We start from the raw sequence: 21,460 nt of genomic DNA, 5'->3' as shown, positions 1-21,460 counted from the left end.
ATCATGGGTAGTGATTGTGAGAAACTAAATTTACAGATGGAACTGAAATGGATTCGTAGATTGGATAACAACTTTATTTCCTATGCTGCTTTTTACTAATGGCGGACTTGTAGTATCTACAGTATGAGACTATACCTACCTACTTCAAGGAAATATGATATGCATTGCTGAATATTTATTTCTCTTCTAGTACCCTTGGAATTTTTTAAACTGATATTTCAGTTTATCCAGAAGAATAGCACAATGAAACTTTGATGATGTTACTATCTCCAAAAGTATTTTTGATAATGTGAAACTATGATATGGTCCAGTTGAGTTATAATGGTGATATATATCACTTTGTCACCTTTTTCTATATTGTTCTTCTAATCTATATTTCATTGGGTTTTGCACTTGGCTTTTTCATTCTCTCCCCTTCTTTTACATTGGCAGTTTTAGTGGATCATCAGATTCTCCACTATCTCTATAATCAATTGTTTAGTTGTAGTAACATTATGGTTCAGCATGTTACTAACAAAGTCCCATGAGATAAGTCATGTTTATAATCCTTGGCATTTGCTCCAGTATCATGTTATGACTTGATAGGACAGGCTCATGGTGGACCATCTATACCATTAGTTTGAGCTTATTGGCAGTTAACTGGTACACACATACCCAATGGCAACTACTACTTATCGCAAGTAACATAATGAAGTGCCCATAGTATGGAGCAATACAATATTGAAATACACACTTGGCCAGCTAAATTTGCTATTGTTGTACTAGACTAGGATTATTCTGCATGTCTGCTTAATATCTAAAGAATTATATTGTCTCCACTCGCTTGGACCTACTACATTTTCTGTCCTAGAGTGACTTCTGGGACTTGTATTAAGTAGCATATCATCTTAAGCTGCATGGATCAGCCAACTAAAACTACTGATCCATGCTTGAAACCATGGTATATAGCTTTCTCTTTTAACTTCTCATTTTAAACACTGGAACAGACTAATGGCAGACTTGTAGTATCTATGAGACTATACAGTACCTACCTATTTCAAGGAAATATGATATACAATGCTGAATATTTATTTCTCTAACTCTCTTGGAATTTTTTTAAACTGATATTTCAGCTTCTCCAGAAGAATAGCACAATGTATGATGTTACTATCACTAAAAGTATTTTTGATAATGTGAAACTATCATATGGTCCAATTGAGATAATGGTGATATATATTACTTTTGTCACCTTTTTCTATATTGTCGTATGATCTATATTTAACCACAGAAACTTCCAAATAGGATAAGGACCTCTGCCATTGACTTCTACACAACCTCGGCAGGTCTGAGATGGCAGATTTTCGGATTCAGGTTTTTTGAAGCATCCGCGTTTAATAAATCTCTAAAAAATTTTTTAGTTTTTTTAAAAAAAAGCAGAAACATTTGAGTTTTGCCCCAAAAAGCCCAACCAGATAAATTCCTTGTTTAGTATATAACCCCCTTATTGTTATTGCCACTTTTTATTACTAATCTTTCTATTCAGGCTTGCTCGTATTCATATTCCAGTCCCTTGTTTAAATCAATGCATGGTTGCTAGGGACAGTAGCAACCAGATTGCTGAAATTTAAAGGTAAACAACCCCTTTAGGGTAAGTGCCTGCAATGCAAACTGTGTGGAGTGTCGCTGCAAGCGATGAGCCTGAGCCACACGAACGCGCCAAGCCAACTACTCTCTGCCGCGTCAGCTTAAGTGATGTCATTGACATGCGTACACAGCCAGCAGATGACTCTTAAGCTGCTGCTGCATTAAGTTGCCGGCAAGATAGAGGGAGAAAGTGAAGGGTAAGGTCAGGGCAAGGTGGGAGGTTCTGCCCAGCGGCCACAATGACAATAGGAATACATAAATAATTAAATAATTAATTACTTTGAAAAAAAAAAAAACGGAAAAAAAAATGCTTTTTAAAGTGCATCCCTCAATGATGGTGCCCTAGGCAGCTGCCTACTCTGCCTACCCCTAGTTCCAGCCCTGCCAGGAGGGTCTGGAGCTCCTAAATGCAAACTGGACTTTTACATGCTCGTGCTATGGACAATGCTGGGAGCTATAGTTCAGCTGCGTTGTGTGCAAGTTGTGTGCTCGGCTAGGAGAGCTTGGAGCCTTTGAGGATGTCATCACCTGGATGCCTGTTCCAGCTCTGTGTGAGCACCCAGGTGAGTCTGCCTGGGGAGGGTAGAGAAAAGGAAAGGATCCAGCTTGACTCCTGTTGTGATACAGGCTTTGTGTGTGCCTGCCTCTGGGAGCAAACACCTTGTCCAGCGGGAAAGGTGTTTGGGCAGCTAGCGCTACCTGGGAACAATTGTGCTCTTTGGGAAAAAGGGACTGAGACTCTTTGTCCACCAAAGGAGTAGTGCGTGCCTGGCAAGGAGTTGCCAGGATGGAACTGTCACAGGTTCCCCAGGATAGTGGGTCATGCTATGTGAATGCATATGATTAAACTAAATGTTCACTTTGCCTTTAATCTTGCATAAAGTTGACATTGTAATACAGCACTGTATGTGAATTACTGTTTTCCTAATGGGGCCCCCCATAGGTGTATTCGCGGATCCCATTAGGTGGAGGCATTGCCAAGAGAGTAACTTCCCAGTACCCTTTCACCTTGCAAAGGGGACTCAGGACCTGCACTGGGATTTGGTAAGATGGTACAACCTTGGCACCAGAGGGGTCTCCAAGAGTGTGTTACAATACCATTCGAGTTTCAAGTTAATTTGAGGTTTTCTGATTAACAAACTCTTCTATTACATATTCTTTCTGTTGATATTTGGGATTATTGAGAATTTCTGGTATAGGTCCTATTTCAGATTTATTATTAAGATTTCATGAACTGGAATCTATTACATGTGAGGGACTTTGCACATATATAAAAATCTTTAAATATATAACATCTATTAAATCTACTCACTGGTGCAATGTTTATATGTAGTGATGGGTGAATTAATTCGCCAGGCATGAATTTGCCGAGAATTTCTGTGCCTCTCAGCCAGCGGATAAATAAAAACTGTGGCGAAAATTAGAATAGTCGTGTGCATAATATTGTCGCGCATTAAAATTATTCAGACACCCATTGATTTTAATGCATTTGGATAAAATAGTGGCACGTCAGAATAGTGTCTTGCGTCAAAATTGTTGTATAATTGAACTCCCGCATGTTGGGCGCTAGTCCGGAAAGTAATGCAAAGACACAGTCGTTGTGTAAAAGGGCAGTTTTATTTGAACACACACAGTGGAATAATATTGTGCGGGGAGTTCAAGTTATACAAGGATTGTACCGGCACACCAGCAGAAGCTGGGATGACACGGCAGACCGGGTGATCTCTGATACGGTCCCCATCGTTATTGTTTTTTTTGCTCCAAAATTGTTGCTCGTCAAAATTATTGTGTTTCAAAAATATTTAGACGCCCGTTGACTTCGATGAGTTTCGCAAATTTTTTGCCGTTTTGTGAAGTTTTAGGCAAAGCAAAACACCGATTCACCCATCACTATCTACTCTATATATGTTATCTTCCCAACTTGCTTGTCTCTCCATTTCTAAACTCACTCTATTTTCTTATTTACACCTTTCCCCCTTCCTGCTCCTTCTACCCATTTTTTCTTTATAATGGACGAGAATGATAAGCGACAATTTTCACCAAGTTTTGCAACAAAAATGACACCCCAGACTCCAATAAGTGAAAAAATTGTTGAACGTCAAAATTTTGTCGCCATAGACTGCAATGAATTTTGGCGAATTTCCACCCTTCCGTGTATTTTAGGTCAGATTTGCCCATCACTAATTTAACACTCAGGGGCACATTTACTTAGCTTGAGTGAAGGATTAGAAGGAAAAAAACTTAGAATTCCGACCATCGAATTGGCTACTTCGACCTTCGACTACGACTTTGAATCGAACGATTCGAAGCAAAAATCGTTTGAAGTACTGTCTCTTTAAAAAAAACTTCGAACACCTACTTCGCCACCTAAAACCTACCGAGCACCAATATTGGCCTATGGGGAAGGTCCCCATAAGCTTTTCTAGCAATTTGTGATCGAAGGAAAATCGTTCGATCGATGAATTAATTTCCTTCAATCGTTCGATTGAACGAATTGCGGTAAATCCTTCGACTTCGATATTCGAAGTCGAAGGATTTAACTTCGATGGTCGAATATCGAGGGTTAATTAACCCTCGATATTCGACCCATAGTAAATGTGCCCCTCAGTTTTTCTCATACAGAAACAATTAGCAGTTACTGAGCTCTCACTTGTTCTTGCCCTAAGGGGAAGACTAGAAGGAAAGGGCTAGTGACCCTATTTTTCCAAATGGAGGGGGTTCTTGACAAAATTTCTACAGATCGGCCGTTCCCAGCTGGTTTTAATGCTAATGAAAAACTGACCCCTGTGCCAATAGCCTAAATGCTAAAAAAACAAATAGGATTGTTTTTCCACCAACATATAGCTTAGTTATCACAATTATAATACTACAGATGGATGTTTTTGAAACATTTTTCTTTACCCTTTTTTGCTACATTTGTAACTTTCATAATAGGGGGTCACTTGAAAGGGCTTGTTGATGGACTATGGCCTTTTTAAAGCAAAATGTAACTAACCAACATTTCTTTTTTTGCTTGCCAAATTCAGAAATCGTATAGCGCTCTATTAGAAAGTTGCATTCTATACAGAAAGAAAATCATCTCCACTTAAAGGGGTTATTCACATTTTAGTTAACTTTTAGTATGATGTAGAGAGTAATATTCTGAGACAATTTGTCAATTTTGCAATATCAGTGCATTTAATGAACAGGCACATGGTTGGCAGCATGTTGATACTTATAGCTAAAGATCTGATAAATATGACATTGGTGTTAAGGACCAAAAAGCAAAGACTAAAATACCAGATAGAGTTTATTACAAGAAATGTGAACAAACATGAAATTATTACATGAACAAATATGCAAAACTTATGGGGAAGCAGAGAAGCGTATAGACTAGTCTAAGCGCTGACTTCAATTCAATGGAGAACATCCTCCTCATGGCCCACCAGGCGGCAATCACATGATTGGATAACTGGCCATATTTGCAATGCCACAGTGATTTCCCTCATCTTTGGCCATTAGAATGTAACCTTTCTCTCCCCAATCTTCTCCCCAGCTGAAAAAACAAAGTCATTTGGGTCATTGGCTTATCTTTTAAAAATAAGTTCAACCTATTGTTTTAACTTAAAATATCCGTTGAAAACTTCTTCTGGCTTTTATTCCCACCCCTTTTGATTCCTCAGAGTAATTGTGGGAAGAGGAAAAGTCAATGAACTGGAGTGAGAGAGGAGCTCATTGTTCATTCAGGGGGAAGACAGAAGACAGAAGAGGCAGCATAGTTAAAACAAAACCATAATTATTAGCACTTTATAACAGAAGAACAATATATATATGTAGTGCTTTAGATACTTGAGGCACCTTTTTAGCTGCATATAATGGTAAAGCAATTCTGCATGTCACTTCTCACCTCATCTGGGCCCATGCAGGAGTATTGGATGATTTACTGAACAGAAAGTATTTCCTTTGTACAGAAACTATTTGTGGCTAATGGTTCACAGTAGATACTACACACACCACAGATGGTTACTCCTAGTGTACCAAAGAGTGATCCAAGATTTCACTAAGATTTCCTTGAGTCCAGCCCACCTAAATCCCTACAGTCTGATGAGGAAAACTACTAAGCCTCTTCAATGGTGTCCAAAGCTGCTCTTACTAGCTCACTCATTTATCAACACTGGGCAGTTACTTATAGCAACCAATCAGTAATTAGCTTTTTGAAGCCAGCTGCAAGTAGAACAATGAATGCAGCAATTTGATTGGGTGCCATGGGTCACTGCCCATGGGCAAATTTGCCCAGTGTTGATAAATGACCCCCACTATCTATTTATAGAGTTTTCTAAAACAGGAGCTACCTGCCATCAACTTTCACCTAATTCACAGGCTGCCTTATTCCCAACTTCACTGTGGCTAAGTAGCATTCACCACCTGGCACCAGGTGGAGTACAAAGAAATAAATAATGTGCTGGTTAATTCTTCCACATCCCCTACAATTTTTCAAATTGATGGCAGTGGTGTAACTACCTGAGGGCAGGGGGTGCGACTGCTGAAACCATAGTCAGCTCCATCTATCCCTATTTTCATACAGATTCCTCATACTTTTGGGGAGTTATTTACTAAACAAATTTATCCCATAATATTAATTAAGAAAGGTTGACCAAATTCCCATGCCCAATTTTAGCTTATTTATTAATGAAAAAAATGAGATTTTTAATCTGACCGCGATAAAACTTGAGCGAAAACCGAATTGTACGAATTTTTCTGGCTTTTTTCCCGAAACGCTAGATTTTTTCAATTGTTTGGCCGAAAATCCTGAAAAGTTTGGATTTTTGGGCTAAACCCAGCGCAGACCACGATAACTTCATATTGGGATAGGGGCCTCTCCCATTGACTTATACAGGACCTAGATAGGTCTGAGATGGGGGATTTTCAGATTCAGAATTTTTGCAGCATCAGGGTTTAATAAATCTTGAATAATTCAAGTTTTGCCCCAAAAAGCCCAACCAGAAAAATGCGAGGTTTAATAAATAAACCCCCTAACTGTGAGAGTCATTGCATATCACAGGAAAGGGATTCTAAAAGAGAAGATAGACAGATAGGGTAGAGAAGAAAAATACAGATGGAAACCTCAAAGCCCATGCCCTGAATCCAGACCCAGTAGCTCTCTACGTCCAAGATGGAGTTGTAATAACCTTGCCATATTCCAACATCCCTATGAACTTCAGAAGTGCCACATGATAGACTGGATAAATATTGGGGCAGGATTGTTCACCACTTCCAAGGAAAATACCTTGACCTAACTTAAGGAAGAACCACTTCCTGGCCAGCAGGGCAACAATTATCTTACTTGTGTATTTAGTATCACATGAATTTACATATTCATAACTCCATATTTACTAAACGCACCCGTTTGCCCAGGGGAAATAACCTATAGCAACCAATGTGATGGTCGTTGTTAAAAAAGGGACCAGTAAATGCCTTCTAATGATTGGCTGCTATAGGCAAATAAATATGTAGTAATAATTGCCCGTTTTATTACATAAACCTGACAGAGAGGCAGCTGTTGCAGGGCAGCTGGGCAGTTCCACGAGGGATGATGTTACAGCTGTAGAGCAGGATTTGAATGTGCCTGAGGACATATACTAAAATACTTACATAAGATGCATTTGCAGCATGTGCCAGGAGAGAGCAAGGACTTTAGGGAACTTATTTAATCACAAATTTCTTTATCAAACAGAGAATACCAAATAATGAAGTACCAATTCTTAACAATCCAGTATTTTCCCTCTATGTCAACTCCATAGCCCACAATAAGAACAGCTAGATTCAAAACGTCAGGGTCGCAATCCTCTTCATAGTAAATACCTATAAATGACATAAGAGATTTGTGCTTTACAAGGCAATGCCTGAAAGACATGTTATCTATTATGCAGATTACAGGGGAAAAGCTTAGAATGTTATAGAATTACTTATTCTTGGTAAACTCATCTTTATTTTTTTTGAATAATCTTTATAAAGAGGCAAAAATTAGAGATACACAACAGGGCTGATTAAGGCCCATTTATCAACATCTCATTTTAGTGGTTTTAGAGTTTTTTCAACTCTGTTTCTCAGTGGCGTAACTTGGTAGCGTCAGCCCCCCTCATCAAAAAATCTACTGTGGGGGCACAGCACAAACAGTTCTCTTCCCCAGGTCCCCCTCTTCCGACCCGATTGTGCCTCACCTACTGGACCAGCAACATGACACTTTTTTAAGCATAAAAGATGGGTCAGTTTGGGGGACTATGATGCAGCAGACCCCACGGTCTGGGCCCGCTTGTGCTGTAGGGTCTGCAGTATAGGCAGATACCCAGTGATGTTTGTCTAAAATCCCGAATGCCTTGTAATTTATTAAAGATTTGAATATAAAAAGCATGAACCAAAAAAAAAAAAAAAACGCTGAAAAATGAAACTTATAAAAATTCGTTTTTTTGGACAATTACTAGCGAAAACCCCCTGAAAACATCTGAACTCTGAATGGATACACAAAGGTCCAATAGGATCAGCACAGCTCCAATTGACTTCTAAAGGACCTTGACTGCTTTTACTTGCCAAAGTTTTGTATTAGAGTTATTTGTGGTTCTTACACTTCATACATCTCAAATTTTAGAACTTTAAAAGAAATCTAAAAAAAAACTTGATTCATGAATAAATTGACATTTGAAAGTTAGTAAATAGACCCCTAAGTGTTCAAAATCTGAAAATTCTTTGTTCAGATGTCCCCCGTGTGATAGTGTTCCATACCAATGTTTAAGATGAAGGTATCTTAAATTGTTCAGGGGACTTACTTCTGCATCACGTGGTGTAAATTAATCCCTCCTTAGAAACTTTCCAAAAATTCCCTTCTAATGGGCCCAGTCAGGATTATTTATTGGAGGAGCCATAGGTTCAGGCCTAGCTGAAATATTTGCCCATTGTTTCAGTACTTGATCCCGCTGTTTTAACAAAGTGGTGTATTGACTTTGAGATCTATGAGGTCTATGAGGTGGTCCTAACCAAAATCCAGCATACAGATTAATGGTGGGTTGGTCTTGGTCCACCTGGACTCATTGCTTGGCATCCCTATCATGGAAACAGTCCAACATGCATGTATGTGCCAAGGCAAAGTAATATTGTTTGAAATTTGGATTTTGTTTGAATAAAGTGTTGCGTTTGAGATATGAAAGTTGGGATCTTTCTATTAAAGGCTTCATAGAAGGAGCTAGGAAGTAAAGACAAGAAATTAATTTCATATGTATTCATTTTACTGTACCCTTGTGGTCCATTTTCTGATATCTGGGGTGATTCCCAGCATTAAAGTTTTATTATTTCAGTGTATATAATGTATCAAGCGCTTCATAATTCCTAAGTATTTTATGTGGTGCTTGTGGGGAAATTTGAGTCTTTGAATTTCTTTATTGGGGAGGGAAACTTTCATGCAATAGTGCTTTCTGCACTTGAAGAGTAAAATTCCAATTCAACAGAATTTAGGATATTTAAGTAACTGGCTGTGGCTTTTTGTTACCCCTGGTAACTTGCAGGCTACTGCCACCTCAAGCTAGTGACCCTTGTGATATGGGGATAATTCAAGTTAATATGGGGGTGTGTGGGACTAGATAGGAATGGACAGATCCTGGGCATTGTGTATAGGAACTTCCAGCCTTATTCCCATAGCATATTGTCATATAGTTATCTGTTATAAGTGTGGAGACTGAGAGCATTCTGTATGTGGGGCAATGAAAGTGCTTGTATTATTTTTTTCTTATTCGTTTTGGAATTGACTTCTCTTCAGGCTTGTCTACATCATACTACAAGTTTATTCAATGGTGAACTGCCCCTTTAAAATCTCATAGCAAAGAAAGTCACAGGTTTGAAAGCAGTCCCCTATTCTCCAGGGTGCAATGGTTCAGCCTGCATGATGTGCAAGTTTGGTGACTGTGTGAGGGGCTTTTGTATCTCAGGGATACATCAAAACAACAGATCTTTGTTTTGGATCTTCTTTCTCTAAAGAACTTGAAAATGTTGGGCTTTTATGCAGCAGAGCTTCTTCCACTAGATGAGTTGAGATGATGATTTTTAAATTAGAATTTTAGCCCTCCTCTATTTGCTCCAATACAGTAAAACAAAGAGTGTGGAGCTCCATCCACCAGGCCACCTCAGAGCAGCATCTACCCACATAACACACCACTTTTAGGTAACAGAAAAGAGTTTGCACCAGTTTTTGTACTGGAATGATGAGCTTTGACTTACGCTATTGCACATACCTTTATCGTAGAAGAAAAAGTTGAAAGAGACGGCACTAATACGCACAGAGACTGGCCCTACTGATCCCACTGCTTCCATCAATGCTTTTTCGTTGCCCTTTTGGACTTCTTTGAAATCTTTAATCTCGGCTGCTTTGCTGGATACATTATACATACATTTCTGTTCCTGCAAAAGATACTTGCATTATTCCCAGACCATTGCAACATTTCATTCCCTTTAAAAAGTCTTCAGGGAAATCTCCCATCTCATACCTGGCCCCTAAATTAGATAGCTGTGGCAGACACAGGCTGGAAGAGGGCGATGTGCTTCCCACCTTCCTTATGGCAGGCTTTAACGACATTGTTGGTCTGTGTCCTTTGATAGTACTGTGCTCCTTGTACTGGAGATGCAAAGTGCAGCCAGACCAGAGAAGTGTTCCCAGTATGAGTACTAAGGGGGGAACCATTGCACCACCACTTCTGCCAAAAGTCTCTGTAAATAATCACTTCCATCTTTCAATATCAAATTGACATAACTCTCTCTACATATAAACTCAACAGATGTGTGATATAAAGGCCTGCGTGAGTCAATTTATTAAAACCCATACATGACCCGAACCTGCAATCCGAAATTACCGCTACCCGACCTGCAATAGGCCAACTAACTTTCCGACCCAGGAGACACACGAAACCGGAAGTGATGTCACATTTGCCCGGAAATGATGTCACTCTGGTGTCGAATCTTCCTAAAAAAATGTAACAACTGGAAGAACCACCAGGGTTGGTGGGAGGGAACAAACACCTATGTTGGGTACCCATCCGGGTCACCTGCAGACTGTCCACACAACCAAGGAATGGGGGACTTTGCTGGTATACAGCAGGTACCAGACCCGATGTAGAACTCTAGTGTGATACTGCAGTTATGTGTGTGTCTCTTGTCTTATATCTTAATGCAGTGATAGTCATCAGTGTTCAATACTGTGTATACAGCCAAGTGCAAGTGGACTAAAGTATACAATGCTATGAAAGAATTAAAACAACACCTCATGAAAAAAATAGTGTGTGTTGAGACTAACAATTACTGTGTAGTCACTATGTGAATAGAATATTAATTGATATCATTAAACATAATTCTGCCTCTTTATAGGTCCCTGGTGAGGCCCCATCTGGAGTATGCAGTGCAGTTTTGGACTCCAGTCCTTAAGAGGGATATAAATGAGCTGGAGAGAGTGCAGAGACGTGCAACTAAATTGGTTAGAGGGATGGAAGAGTTAAATTATGAGGGGAGACTGTCAAGGTTGGGGTTGTTTTCTCTGGAAAAAAGGCGCTTGTGAGGGGACATGATTACACTTTACAAGTACATTAGAGGACATTATAGACAAATAACAGGGGACCTTTTTACCCATAAAGAGGATCACCGTACCAGAGGCCTCCCCTTTAGACTAGAAGAAAAGAACTTTCATTTGAAGCAATGTAGGGGGTTCTTCACAGTCAGGACAGTGAGGTTGTGGAATGCACTGCCGGGTGATGTTGTGATGGCTGATTCAGTTAATGACTATAAGAATGGCTTGGATGATTTTTTGGACAGACATAATATCAAAGGCTATTGTGATACTAAGCTCTATAGTTAGTATAGATATGGGTATATAGAATTTAATTAAAAGTAGGGAGAGGTGTGTGTATGGATGCTGGGTTTTCATTTGGAGGGGTTGAACTTGATGGACTTTGTCTTTTTTGAACCTGATTTAACTATGTAACTATGTAACTATGTAACTTTTAGGGGCAAGCAGGTAGCTTATATAGTTCTTGTTTACAAAAAAATAATGCAAGGTAGCTGACCTCTAGATCCTAATATTTTCAAGGTTCCATAGTAAGTGACAGGTATCCAGATCACTGCTCCCAGTTGGGGTTTTTATGACAGGTTACGTGGTTATCATCAAGAGCATCCAGAAAGCCTAGCAAGACCCTTTAAGAGGATTCAGATAAATGCTGGGGTGGAGAGTCTACTAGACCAGGAATAGGCAAAGCTGCAGCCTGAATCTGGTGTAGATCATATAGGTTATGGAGCAAAGCCAGTCATAAATGACCCATCCAGTGGTGTCTTGAACTAATGTGACCCTCAGCGTGAACCCATCTGGTGGGACCTACTGTAGTTTAAACTGCCGTTCCTCTTGTATTGTCCGTACAGATAAATGGCAGTGGGCCAATCGGATTTGTATTACAATAATGTGCAGAAAACCATCAATTTACTCAAATATGTTGGGACATGTTCACATATTGTATGCTTTGGTCTCACCTGTTCTGCATAAGGATAAGCTTCCTCTGAGTCTATCCCTTTGTTTATCTTAACATACTCAAAAGCAGTGGTCATTTTGCCTCCATCACATCCATCATTGTCTTCAACACAATCAATCAGGTTTTGAGGGCTGAGTTCCACCAGTTTTCCAGTTGTCTTCATCAACTGTCCTTCCAAAGCCCCAACTGAACTTAAAGCCCAGTCAGAATGGCAGGCACCCTTGGAGAAGAAAACATTTGGGTTCTAGATACTACAGTACCTTAAACAGAAGGATGAAGATCAGCACAAGAAAGTATTATATAAGATGAAGAGTGAAGATGAAGAGTGATGGCACTTTTGGGTTTTTTGCACTCTGTCCTTTAAATGGAACCTGAACCAGTGGTGGATGAGTGCTACTTAGTCAATCAGAATATGATTCTAGTCAATGAGCAGAACCAGTAATGATAAAAAGAATCCAGGCTGAACAATGATACCCTAGGAGTGATGAGATGGGTATAAATCCTGAATCAATCCAGTGATCATCGGGACCTTTGTTGTCCCTGGCTTTGTAATGAACATTCCATTCATAAACTGAACTTAATGGGATGTTGTTGTTTCTACTTGACCTTAGACTTCCATAATCATATACTTAATGACCCCAGTCATATCACGCAGCACCCTACTGTCGACATGGCACGGCTACCTTATTATTTTGTTGCAAAGATAAATTTAAAGAAAGGTTCAGATTAGGGATCTTCAATCCCACAGGTACAACAAGCATTAACTGAGCAATGAACCATTTTCACTTACATTGTACTTGAACTCCGGTGTACTTAAGGTACGTATCTCCTACAGTCTTGTGGTGCATTTTAAGACTTGGTTTATCCCTTGCTGTAGCAGCTGCTAGAAGCCCCCAAATGCTAGCACTGGGCCTAATTTACATTGTGAAGTGACATCCATCCATAAGTTCAGCACATCATTAATTGAACCAATGTTGCAGTAATTAGCTCTCCCCCAGAAAAAGATCATTTTGACTACTGCAACATTGTGTCCATTGTATTTTATGTCGGATCCAACAATTTTCCTTTGTTACTTTTTTCTCACTTTCTCCCAATGCAGAAAGCAATACATAATTACTTTAGCTTGTGAAGCATTACTGATATACAGTTGATATACAATAATTAATTACCCAGGGCTGATTACCTGGTCTTTGACCGAGGTGACATAACCTTTTTGTCTGTAGTCGATAGAGTCAGGGATAGTATGAGATTCCTCGTTCTTATCCCATGGGATGTGTGTGGTCCCAATTCCTGTATGGACCTTCACTCCCATCATCTTTGTTACAAGCTCCTCACTGGCCTGCAATAGCAAGGGTTAAAATTAGGTTCCTGCTTTATCCTGACAATATCTAATGTTTGTTACTCCAATAAAAGTAAATATACTCCGCCTGCAATTGGAGATTCTGTTACCCATGATGGAAACCCGTGAAGGTCATTTACAAGTCACTTTTATGATGTGAAACTCTTGGAATTTATTTAAAAGTTTAATTTATTGTGTATTGTAGCTGTCTATGAATTGTTATTACTTAAAACCATATATTATAAAGCGGTGAGGTCATTGCAAATGCTGAGCCAATCAAAATGTATTAGGGCGGTGGCCTTACAACAGTCCTACTTTTAAGCTGACACCCCTCCCCACTTCAGTCATTCTCGCTAGGAATACCTGCACCACATCAGGTATGGAGCCTGTTATCCAGGATGCTTGGTTGCTGAGTTTTTCCGAATAACGGATCTTTTTGTAATTTTGATCTTCATGCCTTAAATCTACTAGAAAATTATGCAAACATTCAAACCAATAGGCTGGCTTTGTTTCCAATAAGGATTCATTATACCTTAGTTGGGATCAAGTACAAGCTACTGTTTTATTTTTAAAAAGTTGGATTATTTGGATAAAATTGAGTCCATGGGAGATGGCATTCCCTTAATCTGGAGCTTTCTGGATAACAAGTTTCCAGGTTAACAGATACCTGTATTTATGAACTTCTGCCTAACCCTAACCTGTCCTCTCCCAACCCAACCTGACAAATCCCCTCTATTAATAGGCTGGCGCCCGACCTACCCATCTCTGATGTCACAAAAGGGGCGAGGCAGGCATGGGCCTATAAAAAGAGGCTGCCAGAGGAAGAAGCCAGCATCGTAAGGTCCCAGAAATCTCTTGAAAAAGTTGACCTGAATTTGGCTGACCCATGGGTTTCGTGCTGCCCCACATATCACTAATGGGCTTTACCAAATGTCAGTCCATTGCTATTAAAATATAATTCCTGAGAAATTCATTTTGGTATTGATTTCACTTTTTCTCTTTGTATCTGGAATCTAAGCAATAAAGCCATAAACTGAACTCAAATTTATCAAGTCACCTAATTTAATGAAGCTTTAAAGTGTGTGTGTGAATGTGATAGGGTCCTTAGATTGTAAGCTCCACTGGGACATGGACTAATGGGAATGATGTACAATTTTTGTAAAGCTCTGCAGAGATGTGTCAGAACACCTAAAGAAGAAGAATATCTCACCATATCTCCAAATTTATTCATGGCAAGTTTATAGGCGTGAAGCCCCTGAGCATATTCTAGATTATGTGCCCTGATTGTTTGGAAATTTTTCTCCCAGATGACACGTCTCATAAATTCATGCATCTGAAAAAGATAAACATACATAAATCATCACTGGGCCACATATAAATTCTCCTGAAAGTACTGTGTAATTAATGATACTTAGCTACTTTAAACCCAAATTTATGGCCAAATTATTGCTTTTTTTAATGTTTAAATTTTGGTTTAGTAGCCTGAAATCATGGTGCCCCACATTATGGAAAGTCATTTTAAGGACCTCAGGTCCCCAGAATTCTGGAGTATGAATCCTTTCACAGTATATCTAAATCCACCTTTACCAGTATAATTAATTACATGTGAAAATCTTCCCTAAACTTTAACATACCTTGAACGAGCAGAAAAGGAGTATATCATCAAAAGAGGAACAGATGGTTTACTCTTAAAAGCTTATAGAGGGAAATAGAGCTGTTGACTTTTCTCCAGGTGAACAGTCCAGATATCTGTTTGGCTTGGTCCTGCTGGTCTCCCCAAACTAGCAGGGGACAAATTGAAAATGCCTAAAAGGATTTTCACCTTAACACTTATATCTGGGATCATTCAGACTCTATCTGGATCCCCACCTCTGTCTTACCTGCAACCCAACTCATTTGTTCAATGTGGTGCAAAACCAGGCACAAATATAATTTAAGTTCTACCAAGTCAACTCATTCCTATGCAACCCTGCATTCTTACCAGGAATGGAATCCTCATTTTACACAAAGTGGACCAAATTTAATCTATTCACAGTATGGGACTTCTAAAATCCACTTACCTACGAGAGCTTACCACTTCAGGTGTTCCAGGAAAAGCTCCCACAAACAAAAATCAACCTTTTTGAGTATTTCCAAATCCGGCATTTCTTGGAACCCTACATTGCTCACTCTAAACTAAACCACCCCATGGCTTTTAAAACTTTTGGCGGTGAATGGCCTACCACAAAAAACTCTCATTACCAAAATCTACCAGCTACTCTCCATCCCTTTGGAACCTACACAACAGAGACACAAATATATGGAAAAATGGGATCAAGCTTTCCCGCAAACAATAGCAGCTGCAGACTGACCCTTGATTTGGGATAATGCCAAACGGATGGTCTCATGCGTACAACAAAAGGAGAGCATCGACATTTTTTAACCGTTTGGTACTACACCCCTGACAGGCTACACAAATTATTTCAAAATCACTCCCCCACTTGCTGGAGGAACTGTGGTGCCCGGGCACTCTTCCAAATAGTTTTTGGGACTGCCCACTTATACAACCACTATGGAAGGAGGTGGTGGCTCTCATCAGTCATTTAACAGCCCACCCAGTAGCTTTGGAACCAGTCATACTCTTACTTGGTAAGCCTATACCCAAATTACGCAAATGTGGTCAAGCCCTGGTGAATCAAGTCTTAACGGCTTTGCGCCTAGCAATCGCTTCCAAATGCAAAGATCCTACATCACCCACGAAAACTGAGATAATTGGGAGAGTGAATAGCAATAGAATATTTGAGTCAGGCATTGCCTTTATGCAAAATAGGATGGACCAATACTTCAGAGTCTGGTCAATGTGGGAACTGAGGGGCTTGGCCTCTATGCAATGAGTTGCCATCTTAAGAGGCTTTTCCACTTGCTTGTCCCAAGCCTTCTATCCTCTACAATTAGTTCATGTTTATTGCTCTTCCTGCTTTCCTTATTTACATGCTTTAATCTGAGTATACAACAGTTACTGGAAGTTTACATTGCCAATGCATTTATCTGTTAAGTTAGAACATTGTTTGTTCTTAATTGAACTTTTTATTTTTTATATATTTTTTCTTTCTTATTTCACTTGACACTAAAATGTAACGTTTGCTTCTAACCAATGGATGGTTATACTGTACATATTTGTGATTATTTTATTGAAAAATGCAAATAAAAAATAAGTTACAAAAAAAAAAGATATCTGTTGTCCTATAGGGTTAATATGCCCCTTACCATATGGGTTGGTTGCATAGTGAGAATGTTGTACTGGGCACTGACTTTGCTGTATAGCTGTATACTGTCAGTCTAACCCCATCACCATTGTCCAAGCACATACAGTATATAGTAGCACTACACTGATGATATGTGGGGCAAGAATGCAAGTTAGGGGTTTTATCTATATGGTGTCTTCATGTTTTTATGTGTTAAAGAGCAAGAGATGAAAGTCCAATTATTTGCTGGTGAGGACCTTAAAGAGGTTAAAATAATGTGCTTCTCCTTTTTGCATTCCATGTTGTTTGGGGTTTGGCACAGGAAACCAAAGAAGAGAAGTAAAAGTTAACCCCAGAATGAGTAGGATGCCATCTAAATAAAGACATGGAATGTGGGCACAGCTTGTATATAACAACACATATCAGGCAAGAGTACAGAAGACCCAGTTAGAAGCAAATTCCAAAATATGTGTGTGTCAAGGGCAAATATATCTTCAAACGTTGGGGGGAGTATGAGGGCCCTAAAAATATACTTATTGTGCTTCTGTGAGAGATTTGTTTGTGGAATACAACACATTTAATCAGCTTATCAGTTTAAAGAGTCACAATGAAGGGTAAACTGTAGCCATACAGTGGATGTTGATGTTATTTTGCAGCCAATATTTGGCTAAATCAGTCCTTGCTGCAGACAGTTTTTGGGCAAAGAGATGGTTTGGGGTTTCGTTAAATCCTTACTTGGACCAAGAGTGGGACTTTTTGTAATAGGTGGAAACTGCTGTCCAATAAGTGGATGCTATGAGGCAAGTTCCACCAAACACTTATAAAGGTTACCCCTGCTTGGAAGCATGTTGGGGGAAGGAAGAATTAAATGTATTTTTTCTTGGGAAATGTGCTATCTTATTATATCCTTCAATGTGGACTCTTTCATGCCCATATTTGAAGAAATATTAGAGACCGCTGCCCATTTATCTATCATGTATTTCAGTGATGTATTATAGGATGGGGCAATATATAGAATTCTGTGTGTAGATGAACCGCACCTCTCACCCTTTCTACGATGTTTCCTGCCCTGGTGGTGCAGATCTCTCTAGATAGTCGGCACTCGTCAGTACAATGTAGAAGATTTATGTTCAGGTGGGGAGCTTACCCCTTCTATTTAAGGTGACCACCTGTGCATCAACGTTTCGGGGGGGATTAACCCTCCTTCCTGATGAAGGTGTATGCGCAGTAGCTCCGTACCGGCAAATACCTCTACTGCGGATGCGCCAGAATACGCTGCTGAATCCAGGAAGAAAAGCGCTTGGGAGAAGATGGCTGCTGTGAACTCAGCAGGAGAGGACCTGCACGGCGTACATACATACTTCACCAAAAAAGTTTGGACACCCCTGTTATACATCATGATTTTGTTGATACAGGGTGGTTTGTAATTTCAGACACATTTACTTATCTTAAGCTGGCCATAGACGCAAAGATCCGATCGTACGAATCAATGTACGATCAGACTTTCCCATCTCAAGACCCTCCACTAACCATTCAGATCAAAGTCTTACCATTCCGACCGAATAAAGTAGTTAAAGGACAGATCAGCCGATGTTCTGCCCCTGACGGCAATCGTACGATACTTATGTCTGACAACACTAGTGACAGTCTCCCTCTGAAAATCGTACGATCGGCAATACACGCAGAGATATTATCGGCAAATTATCGGGAAATTTTCTAACCTGTCCGATCGACCAAACGACTGATCTCTGCCGGGCGAAAAATGTCGGGACTCTCCACACACGGTCCGAAAATCATAAGAATCCACGATTTGTACGATCGGATCGTTGCGTCTATGGCCAGCTTTAGTTTGATGATTATATCCTTCAAATTAAATGCTAAGGCAATGAAACAATTATAAAAGCTTAGGAGCTAATACAGGGATCCCCAACCTTTTGAACCCGTGAGCAACATTCAGAAGTAAAAGGAGTTGGGGAGCAACACTATCATGAAAAATGTTCTTGGGGTGCCAAATAAGGGCTGTGATTGGCCATTTAGTAGCCCCTATGTGGATTGTCAACCAACATTGAGACTCTGTATGGCAGTGAACCTAGTTTTTATGCAACCAAAAGTTTCCTCCAAGCCTGGAATTCAAAAATAAGCACCTTCTTTGAGGTCACTGGGAGCAACATCCAAGGGGTTGGAGAGCAACATGTTGCTCACGAGCTACTGGTTGGGGACCACTGAGCTAATATCAAAACCACAATATCGAGACCATTCAAAAAGGGTTTGAACACTCATTGAATTTGTATTTATACCTTATTGTTATATTGCTTGTGGTAAGTCGTCTTCCAGATCTCCCATTCAGAATCCAGAGTGCCATTATAATACACATCTGCCATTACTAAAGGAAGAACCAAGAGCAGGAGGGACAAAGCCAGCATTGTACTGAAATGATAGTGAAGAAAAATAAAGAAAAATACTCTATGGTAAATCACAAGTAATCAAAGGTAGGTACAAAGATAAATAGCTAATTAGATACTGGCTATGATAAAGGTTGCTGTGTCCTTGTACTAATATTATTTCAAAGATGGCTGCCTTGCTGTGACATTCAGGCAAACTTCTCTTGGCAAGATGGTGGCAATAATATTGATCCAGAGATTCCAGAACTTACAATAGTGCTAAGATCATGTTTTCTGTTCAAAAATATAAAAATACCAATTTATTGAGCAATAAGGGGTTAAACAACTGATACAACCAAGTGGTTCACTGTAAGACAAAAGTGTAACCTAATAATACTCCTAAATCTATCTATCTATCTATCTATCTATCTATCTATCTATCTATCATCTATCTATCTATCTATCTATCTATCTATCTATCTGTCTATCTGTCTATCTGTCTATCTGTCTATCTGTCTGTCTATCTGTCTATCTGTCTATCTGTCTATCTGTCTATCTGTCTGTCTGTCTGTCTATCTGTCTATCTGTCTATCTGTCTATCTATCATCTATCTATCTATCTATCTATCTATCTATCTATCTATCTATCTATCTATCATCTATCTATCTATCTATCTATCTATCTATCTATCTATCTATCTATCATCTATCTATCTATCTATCTATCTATCTATCTATCTATCTATCATCTATCTATCATCTATCTATCTATCTATCATCTATCTATCTATCTATCTATCTATCTATCTATCTATCTATCATCTATCTATCTATCTATCTATCTATCTATCTATCTATCTATCTATCTATCTAATTATCTATCTAATTATACCCCTAAATCTAGCCAACATTAAGCTGAAAAGACTTTCTGAAAGTCCCCCCTAGGGTTCTTCTTCTCGAATGTAAATCTATCTATCATCTATTGATGTTTCTATCTAATAGTCTCCCTAAATCTAGCCAAAGCTCTGCTGAAAAGACTCACTGAGAATTTACAAGCCCAACTGAGAAATCTCAGGCACTGATAATAATTCAAAAAATTCCGTCTTTAAAAGGCCCAGTGCATACATTTATTCATAGTCTTGAGATTTTGTCCAAGTTTTCTACATTGTGATAATTTCATTTTATGAAAGGGCAAGTAAATTTATAAAAATAATCCTTTCGGCACTTTAGCAATTCCCAAAGTGTTTTATGTTTCTTTCACTTTGATGATATTGGCAGTTTTCAGTTGCTAATATTATGCTTTTAAACAGCAGCACCGGCTGGGAAGTGGCTCCCAACTTACATTTCTCTCTACATTTCTTCTGCTAATTGTCAGCTGTCAATAAAAGCAGCTGATCAGGATCAATAAAATTGCGTAGAGAAGAGTCTCTGTTGAGCAGCCAGTCAATGCAGCAGTGCAAAAATGAAATAAACGGCGCTATTTATGTAAATTGCAATCAGAAGCAATTTAATTTAACAAGATTTTTACATTATTTAAATATCTCAGTTCAAACAATGAGATTTGTAAAGTTGGTGCTTTTTCGGGCATTGCCATAAAAGTAATAGATAGTACAGATTTACATCACCCCCCAAACCTGCCACAGTACCTGGGTGATTTGAGTATCCAACTGATATCAGACATTCCCTTTAATGCAGACAGAAACACTTACCCAACTGTGTTCCACTGTTTTGAGCTTCACTACTATATAGATCTTGTGGCTTCATCTCTTAAAGGAAGTCTAGGTGATTTCAGCAGCTGGCAACCCGACAATTAATAGTTAAATAACAATTCTCTGTGGTTCTAGAAATACCCTGACGAGTTCCTCAATTATAGTTGTACTTTATTTTTTTTAACCATCTATTTTATTTTAATCAATCTTGTTCTAATTTTGTGTGAATTTCATGCATCGTGCTACATACATAGGGGCTGACTCAGGGGAACAATGAAGTATACGCTTCATCTCAAAGAAGTAAGAAGCTTTCTATATATAATTAATGAAAAAATGTATTCTGTCTCTGAAATAGAAACCGACTATACACGGAAAGATCCAATCATTTGGCAAGGTCGGACAGAGAAGAGATAGTAGAAAGGAGATAGATGAACGGCTGTAGTCATAGTACATGTGACAGGTATTTAAAGTGCAATAATTAGGTGTGCAGTAAGTGGATTAATATAATAAGATTATATGGCTTAGTTCTACTTACTACAGTGATAGTTTGTTAAAGCAGAAGCAGCACAGAATTCAAATAAATCCAACAAGCCTGTAAATAAGGAAGATAACAGAACATGCAAATGTATATTCCAATCATGATATGAGTCATA

At 39.0% G+C, this 21,460-nt stretch overlaps 1 protein-coding gene across 1 annotated transcript; it reads right to left on the bottom strand.

The window, feature by feature from the left end:
• Positions 1-4,894: 4,894 nt before the first annotated feature.
• LOC108699348 (cathepsin K) lies at positions 4,895-21,173 on the bottom strand. The gene is made up of 8 exons (XM_018231363.2): positions 20,808-21,173; positions 19,016-19,145; positions 14,705-14,827; positions 13,339-13,494; positions 12,157-12,375; positions 9,882-10,047; positions 7,359-7,464; positions 4,895-5,158 (listed from the first exon to the last, which is right to left on the bottom strand). Exons 2-8 carry the CDS (start codon positions 19,139-19,141, stop codon positions 5,059-5,061), a joined length of 996 nt encoding a protein of 331 aa, XP_018086852.2. The 5' UTR covers positions 19,142-19,145; positions 20,808-21,173; the 3' UTR covers positions 4,895-5,058.
• Between the last annotated feature and the right edge of the window lie 287 nt (positions 21,174-21,460).

This window comes from Xenopus laevis, chromosome 8L (assembly GCF_017654675.1).
Source record: "Xenopus laevis strain J_2021 chromosome 8L, Xenopus_laevis_v10.1, whole genome shotgun sequence".
Lineage (NCBI taxonomy): Eukaryota > Metazoa > Chordata > Amphibia > Anura > Pipidae > Xenopus > Xenopus laevis.
This window is presented reverse-complemented; position numbering and strand designations above follow the sequence as displayed.